The 8761-nt window shown below is 41.2% G+C and overlaps 1 protein-coding gene across 3 annotated transcripts in view; it reads right to left on the reverse strand.

Annotated features, from left to right (window-relative positions):
- Window positions 1–8761, reverse strand: part of MTA3 (metastasis associated 1 family member 3) — a 290525-nt gene that overhangs the window by 144606 nt on the left and 137158 nt on the right. For all 3 annotated transcript variants that reach the window (XM_037744410.1, XM_017544868.2, XM_017544869.2), the window contains exon 4: window positions 7364–7490. In XM_037744410.1, coding sequence (XP_037600338.1) covers window positions 7364–7490 — 127 coding nt within the window. The remainder of the gene's footprint in view (window positions 1–7363; window positions 7491–8761) is intronic.

Consider the following 8761-nt stretch of genomic DNA (forward strand, 5'->3'; position numbering starts at 1 on the left):
AAAAAAAAAAGATTGTGATAGCATCTGTATTCTAGGCTCCTAACATAACAACTGCTTGTTTTTCTTGTGACGGAGTCTTGTTCTATTGCCCAGGCTGGAGTGCAGTGCTGCAGTCTCAGCTCACTGCAACCTCCACCTCCCAGGTTCAAGAGATTCTCCTGCCTCAGCCTCCTGAGTAGCTAGGATTAAAGGTATCCGCCACCACTCCCAGCTAATTTTTGTATTTTCAGTAGAGATGGGGTATCACCATATTGGCCAGACTGATTTCAAACTCCTGACACCAGGTGATCCACCCGCTGCTGCCTCCCAAAGTGCTAGGATTCAGGCATGAGCCACTGGGCCTGGCCTCAAACCTAACAACAGTTAAAAAGGGAAAGAGGCAGGGCGCAGTGGCTCATGCCTGTAATCCCAGCACTTTGGGAGGCTGAGGTAGACAGATCACTTGAGACCAGGAGTTCAAGACCAGCATGGCCAACATGGCAAAACCCCATCTCTACTAAAAATAAAAAAATAGACCGAGTGCGGTGGCTCACGCCCGTAATCCCAACACTTTGGGAGGCCAAGGTGGGTGGATCATCTGAGGTCAGGGGTTTGAAACCAGCCTGACCAACATGGTGAAACCCTGTCTCTACTAAAAATACAAAAATTAGCCAGGCATGGTGGCGCACACCTGTATTCCCAGCTACTCGGGAAGCTGAGGTAGGAGAATTGTTCGAACCCAGGAGATGGAGGATGCAATGAGCAAAGAGCATGCCATTGCACTCCAGCCTGGGTGACAAGAGCAAAACTCCATCTCAAAAATAAATTAAATAAAATAATTAGCCGGGTATGGTTGTGCCTATCTCTAGTCCCAGTTACTCAGGTGGCTAAGGCACAAGAATTACTTGAACCCAGGAGGCAGAGGTTGCAATCAGTTAAGATGACAATACTGCACTCCAGCGTGGGTGACAGAGTGAATCTCAAAAAACACACAGAAAAGGAAAAGAATGCAAGGCTTTCTCTGAAGCACTCTAGAGATTGCTCAAACACTACATACACCTGTATCTTTAAGGTCTGTCCTACTACTGCCACCAGATTAAGGTTCTGGATAGCTTCTCTGGCCTTTCTTAAAAAAAGTAGAGTCAGCTGGACACAATGGCTCACACTTGTTATCCCAACACTTTGGGAGGCCAAGGCAGGATGATCACTTAAGGCCAGGAGGTCAGGACCAGCCTGGACAACATAGGGAGACCCTATCTCTACAAAACAAATTTAAAAATTTAAAATTAGCCAGGTGTGGTGGTAAACAGCTCTGGTCGTAGCTGCTCAGGAGGCTGAGGTAGGTGGACTGCTTGAGTCCTGGAAGCCGAGGCTGTAGTGAGCTGTGTGTGCTGCTAAACTCCAGCATGGGCAACAAAGTGAGATTCTGTCTCAAAAAAAATAAATAAATAAAAATATAAAAATAAAAAGTATACCATGGTTCAGCAATGAGGTAGACAGAATTCTCAACAGTGACACTCTGAACCAGGTCCAGATTTACTGACGTGGGTATAATGGGCTTCTCTAACACCACTCACTCCTTGTAGCAAGATAAACTTGGAGAATAAGTAACCATGTCCAAAAATCCTTACAGTAGGGCAAACTGAGTCCAATAATCAGCAGGTACCTACGGAAATGTTTTTAAGACACACTGAAGCATAACTTCAAAGGCTGCAGTCCAGGCCACAGGGTTGGCAAGCAGAAAAGAATTGGCTCTTTTAAAATATGACTTACTTGCTGCACCACAACTGGGAAATAGGCATGAATCATTACAAGTACCAATGCTCTAATTAGCAGCTTTTAGAAATCCAGGGTTTGTGTATTTGAGATGTGGAAAACTGATGTTGGACCAGATAAACTACACATCCATAAACATGGGCAGCAATCACCAGTCAAGTATTTCCTAGTTCCTAATATACACCTATCACTGTAACATTACCTATTAGTGTAATAGTATAGTTTATATGCTTAAATAGGTTTTTAACTTAATTCTATCCATTTGACTTGAGCACCTAAGTTGAAGAATTATGTGGGAAAAAAAACGAACATCAAAGAGACTACCTAATTAACAGAAAATCAAAGAGTCTACCTAATTAACAAATTACTGAGGAGTTTTCCATCTCTGATGCTTTTTAACACTTACAGTTATATAGTCATGATAATATCACATTTCTGGGTCTTGGACAGTGGCTCATGCCTATAATCCCAGCACTCTGGGAGGCCAAAGCGGGAAGATCAACTGGGGTCAGGAGTTTGAGACCAGCCTGGCCAACATAGTGAAATACTGTCTCTACTAAAAACACAAAACTTAGCTGGGCGTGATGGTGTGCACTGGTAATCCCAGCTACCAGGGAGTTACCTAACCATTGTGTGTTTCAGTCTCCTAGTCTGCAAAATGTGGCCAATAATAGGACCTACTTCACCATGCTAATTTTTGTATTATTTATAGAGACAGTGTGTCCTAATGTTGCCCAGGCTGGTCTTTAACTACTAGGCTCATGTAATCCTCCTACCTCAGCCTCTCAAAGTGCTAGGATTACAGGCAGAGCAACTGTACCCAACTAAATGTTAGAATTTTTAAAAGCCAAATTCACGATAGTACACATAAGCTATATTTAAGACTGAGTTATATATTAATATAATGAGTACAACAGCCCAAGCATCACAAAGCAGATAATCGAAGGGTAGGTTTAGAGATGAGATAAAAGACAACAGCTAAATAACCAGTATATTAGCCTTCACCAATTGTGAAGAGCTGAGTTGCCCATCTCAAATTTATAAATTTTCAGTCTACTTATGAATGAATGTACAATGAAGAGATATTTGTAAATCAGATGATACAAATTTAAAGTTATTGAATATTTGTAGTAAGAAAATCTATTAATGAAAATATTAGTCATACACACATATTGAAACTGAATACAGTATAATATATACATATGACATCTAGCAGCTGACATAACAAGGCTTATAGTGCTTTATAATGTTTGCAGCATATAATCTATTATTCAATTACCTCAATCACTGTGCATGAATGAAGCATGCTGCCTCTCACCTTGCCCCAAAAATATGTCCCAAAGGGACAGTCACTACTCAAGCCCTATCTATCTCACAAACAGATGAATCATTAACTCTACTCTGAAAAGTCCTGGGTCCTGTCCACTCTCTCTTCCAGTGTAATCAGAAGAAATAAAGAGGTTCCTCCCTGCCACTTTGGGAAGCATAAGCGTCTCATGAATATTATAGTTCACAGACTACAAAGGAACTCAAGAATGCCTCAGTCAGGTTTTCTTCTATGTTCCAAAGAGCACCAAGGAAATTCTGGGCACTTGATAGTGTCCCTGAGAGTAAAATATCAAATTACCCTCCTTGCTGCCAAAGAACAATGGGGCTTTGGTAATTTTCTCCTTTTAAATCCAAAAAGATTAAGACATGACTTCAACATTAGCCAGATGTCAAGACCACACCAATGTGCACTTGTTCCACATCAGCATGTGGGCTGGTTAGCAGAGCTCCATGCCTTGGCCACGGACTGCCCCTAACCCCATTCAGCTGCTTAAAAATGATGGTCACAAATGAGAAAACGTGACTGTGCACTATTCCCTCTCAATTTGGAAAAACAAAAACAAAAAGCCCCAAATGTCTATGATTCTTCATCATAATTCAAAGAAATTACCACCCACTAAACTCACTGAGTTTATAAGCCGGGTCTCAATTATCAAGCACTTATTAAAGCTCCCTAAGCTAGAATATACTCAGGAAATGTGTTCGACAGTAACTAAACGATCATGTAGACTATATAATTTCTATGTTCAACAAAGAAGTGTCTTGATAATTATATTTTATTATACTCTCTCAGGCCTTATGGAAGATTAAAAACATGACTAGATTTTCCATTCCAGGCAATCTGTTAAAAGAAACCAACGTTCCTTATAAACAGATTCCAAGCTATCAGGAGAGTAAATTAAAAATATACTTGCGTCTTTTAGATACATTTTTAAAACCATTTCTCAGATTCTTGTTCTGGCAAGAGTCAAGACTGGCCACATAACTTCTTTATTTTTATTTATTTATTTCTCTTTTTTTGAGATAAGATTCTCACTCTGTCACCCAGGCTAGAGTACAGTAGTGCAATCTTAGCTCACTGCAACCTTCACCTCCCAGGTTCCATCAATTCTCCTGCCTCAGCCTCCAGAGTAGCTGGGATTACACACATGTGCCACCAGGTCCAGCTAATTTTTGTATTTTTAGTAGAGACAAAGTTTCGCCATGTTGGCTAGGCTGGTCTCGAACTCCTGCCCTAAAGTGATTCACCTGCCTTGGCCTCCCAAAGTGTTGGGATTACAGGCATGAGCCACCGTGCCCAGCCCCACATAACTTCTTGAACTTAAAATTAATCTTTATATTCTAGTGTCTCCCAATTAAGTAAGTGGAGGCCATGCTTGTGTCTCACACCTGTACTCCCAACAGTTTGGGAGGCTGAAGTGGGTGGATCACTTTAGGTCAAGAGCTCGAGGCCAGTCTGGCCAACATGATAAGATACCATCTCTACAAAAAATATAAAAAATCAGCCAGACATGGTGGCACATGCCTGTAGTCCCAGCTACTCGAGAGCCTGAGGTGGGAGGATCGCTCGAGCCTGGTCAAGACGGCAGTGAGCTATGATCACGCCACTACATTCCAGCCTAGGCAACAAAGCAGGATCCTGCAGTATCAGTCGATCAATAAAAAGTGCATATGGCTCTTTAGCATCATTAGTTAAACACAACTTTAAGAAAATCTCAAAATATGTTTTTATGTTCCATCTCTTTGAACAATATTCACCTATTCTCTATTTTTCTTTCTTGAAATAGCATTATTGGTTGATAAAAAGACTATTCCCATATTACCTGGCCTAATTGTCTTTTCCAGCACTACTTAAGTCATACAGAATATACTAACTATAGCAAATCTAACCATAGTAGTCCCTAATAAAAATCCTAAATAGCAGGCCATAGCAGAATGTGCTTATATTCCCAGTCATTCAGGACACTGAGGCAAGAGGATCGTTGGAGCTCATGACCAGCCTGGGCAACATAGCCAGCTCCATATCTCTCTATTTATCTATTTATCTATCTCACCTACTTATTATTTACTTCACATAGGGTCTTGTTCTGTCCCCCAGGATAGGGTACGGTGATATAATCATGGCTCAGAGCAGCCTCAAATTCCTGGGCTTATACAATCCCCCACCTCAGCCTCCCAATAAGCTGGACTCACAAACGCACATCACCATGCTCGGCTAATTTGTATATTTTTGGTAGAGACAAGTTCTTGCTATATTGACTCCTGGCATCATGCAATCCTCCTCCCACCTAGGCCTCCCAAAGACTGCATTTCAGTTTAGAAAACAAAACAAATAAAAACAATGATATGAGGTTTACTATGGGGGTGAGGGAGCAGATCACGTTATTTCTCAAAAGATTTGGAGAAAAAGAAATCACACACTTTCTACCATGGAAGATCTCTGGGTCCATTTCTATAAAAAAGAAGTTGTGCACAAACATACCAGGAATTGGTGTATGTGTGTTTGTGTAAGTACCAGGACCAAATTAGAGCTTTAAAAAGTCTGCCAGCCAGGTGTGGTGGCTCACACCTGTAATCCCAGCACTTTGGGATAGACAGGTGGATCACGAGGTCAGGAGTTCGAGACCAGCCTGACCAACATGGTGAAACCTCATCTCTACTAAAAATACAAAAATTAGCTGGGCATGGTGGTGCACACCTGTAATCCCAGCTACTCAGGAGGCTGAGGCAGGAGAACTGCCTGAACCTGGGAGGCGGAGGTTGTAGTGAGCCAAGATCGTGCTACTGCACTCCAACCTGGGTGACAGTCGCCAAACCTGTCTGAACCCAAAAAGGCAGACACAGATTCAATCCCAATGTTGGGGGATAAAGAGGAGTAAGCAATTATTGAAATAATGCATTACATATATATATATATATATAGAGAGAGAGAGAGAGAGAGAGTTTTTTGGACCATTAGCAGCAAAGCTGGATAAAAAAAATAGAAATAGAGATTATGAACAGAAGTTGAAGGCATTTCTTTAACCTAAGAGACGTGAAACACTGCACTTGCTCACATATCCTCACCCTGGTCACGTGCTGCTGCTTTCATCCACCCCATGCTCACCTGCGCCCTCTATTTGCGCCTCACACCCTATGGAAAGCTGAGTAAGTGCCAATTTCTCCTGAAGCTTTCCTGACAGAGGGTCAGAATCTTTTGAGCTCAAACATTTTGTTATACCTCTAAGATGCACTGATTATAGACTGCAATGAAAAATAGCTCAACGATATCTTAAATTTGATCACAACCAGTAGATCACAGAAAACCACCATTTTTCCTCAACAGCTGCCAAAACGACAAACAAGGGGCTAGTTTTGTCGCTTTTTGACTTTTTTACAGTAGAAAAAGAATTTAATTAACAGAAGGTGGTCCATGTGAGAGAATCAGAGATCTCACCCAAATCAGTCACCTTTTTTCTTCATGTTTGTATGCTATCAATGCATAAATCAGATGCCATTAAGGAATAGTAACGTTTTCATCCCAGTGATCCCAAAAGAAAACAAAAAGCCATATATCCTATAAGGACAAGAATCACCTGCCTGGGAAGCAGATTTGGGGTTCTAACCTTTGGTTTCTAGTAACTATATAATTTTTTTAGAACCTGGAAATGACAAGTATTTCCCAAAATTATGTCTGCTGGACACTGTTCTGCACCATTCTGAAAAGACATTCAAATCAATTGGGAAAGGGCATTTGTTTTACGGTTTTATTGTTTTTGGTTTTTTTGAGATAGAGTGGCACTCTGTCATCTAGTGGAAAACTGTGGCACAATGTCAGCACACTGCAACCTCTGCCTCCCAGGTTCAAGCAATTCTCCTGCATTGGTCTGCTGAGTAGCTGGGATTACAGAGGCAAGTACCACCATGCCCAGCTAAATTTTTATATTTTTAGTAGAGACAGGTTTTCACTAGGTTGGCCAGGCTGGTCTCGAACCCCTGACCTCAAATGATCCACCTGCCTCGGCCTCCCAAAGTGCTGGATTACAGGCGTGAGCCACCGCGCCCAGCCGGGAAAAGCCGTATTAAAACAAAGTTAAAATGGTTACTTTACTGGAGAACTTTTGTGGGGCTTTAATATGCTAGTATACACTATAAATTCCCAATCTAAAATTCAATTATGAAGCCTTTAGTAAAGCAGTTTATGCAAGATCGTGAGAAGAGTTTGGACAACGCTTCAAAGAAGTCTTTCGGTTTTTCGTCACTGTAGTACTGAGTACTTTGGTTCCTAAAAAGTTCTTACCTGATATGTGTTGCAGGCAGAGATTCATACTGGCGTGACAAAAAGAGTTCTCTATGTTTCAACTGATGTTTCTGCTTATCAGTCAAGTCAGCCTCAACTGTTGTTTCAGATTCTTCCTCAATTTCTTCTACACAAATAAAATTCAAAGAATTTATTAGTACAAAGCACATTATCTGTTTGGATATTGAAACAGATCAAATCAACATTTGATTCAATATTTTCTTCAAACTAATCAATTTTAATCAATTTTACCAGATGTAGCAGCTCACACCTGTAATCCTAGCACTTTGGGAAGCCAAGGCTGGTGGATCACCTGAGGTCAGGAGTTTGAAATCAGCCTGGCCAACATGGCGAAACCCCGGCTCCACTAAGAATGCAAAAACTAGCCAGGTGTGGTGGCAGGTGCCTGTAATCCCAGCTACTCAAGAGGCTGGAGCAGGAGGATAGCTTGAGCCTGGTGGGGAGGCTGCAATGAGCCAAGATTGTGCCACGTCACTCCAGTCTGGGAGAAAAAGCAAGACTCCATCTCAAAAAACCAAACAAAAAAATTAAACATTTATCTTGTCAGTTCAACTATAACCATAAAATTATTGCCAAAGGAAGAAAAACTCCAACTTAAAAATGGCAGATGGTACCCCCAAAATATGCAAGTATTATATATCAATTTAAAAATTAATTCACTTTTTTTTGGAGACAGAGTTTGTTCCATCACCCAGGCTGGAGTACAGTGGTGTAACTTGAGCTCACTGCAACCTCCACCACCCAGGTTCAAGCAATTCTCGTGCCTTAGCCTCCCGAGTAGCTGGGATTACAGGTGCACATCACCAAACCTGGCTAATTTTTTGTATTTTTAGTAGAAACGGGGTTACAACATGTTGCCCAGGCTAGTCTCAAACTCCTAAGCTCAAGTGATCTGCCCGTTTTGGCCTCCCAAAGTGCGGGGATTACAGGTGTGAGCCACCGCACCTGGCCTCACAGAAGGGATTTTATCAAATAGAATGCCCTCATTGAAGCAGTTCTTTGTGAATAACATGAGGGTAATGAATGAACTAAGTATCAGATCTTTTCTACTTTCAAACTTTTAAAACTGAACTGAAAATGAACCTTAAACAGTAACTTCGAAAAAGACTCACCTAGCTCAAAGCAAGAATAAAGCAATTAAAAATTCTTTGTATGTTCTTTTTAATGAACTACTCAAAGAGAAATACAGCACTAAAAGAGCCATTTACCTGCAGGTCTAATAACATTTCACCAGTGAAGATCAATAAAGTTACTGCTGTATTGGCACTATTAGCATTAGAAAATATCACATTGGGAGGCCAATGTGGGAAGAATCACTTGAGCCCAGGAGTTTGAGACCAGCATGGGCAACAGAGTGAGACCCATCTCTACAAAAAT

The sequence above is a fragment of the Cebus imitator genome, unplaced genomic scaffold, assembly GCF_001604975.1.
Source record: "Cebus imitator isolate Cc_AM_T3 unplaced genomic scaffold, Cebus_imitator-1.0 Scaffold172, whole genome shotgun sequence".
Lineage (NCBI taxonomy): Eukaryota > Metazoa > Chordata > Mammalia > Primates > Cebidae > Cebus > Cebus imitator.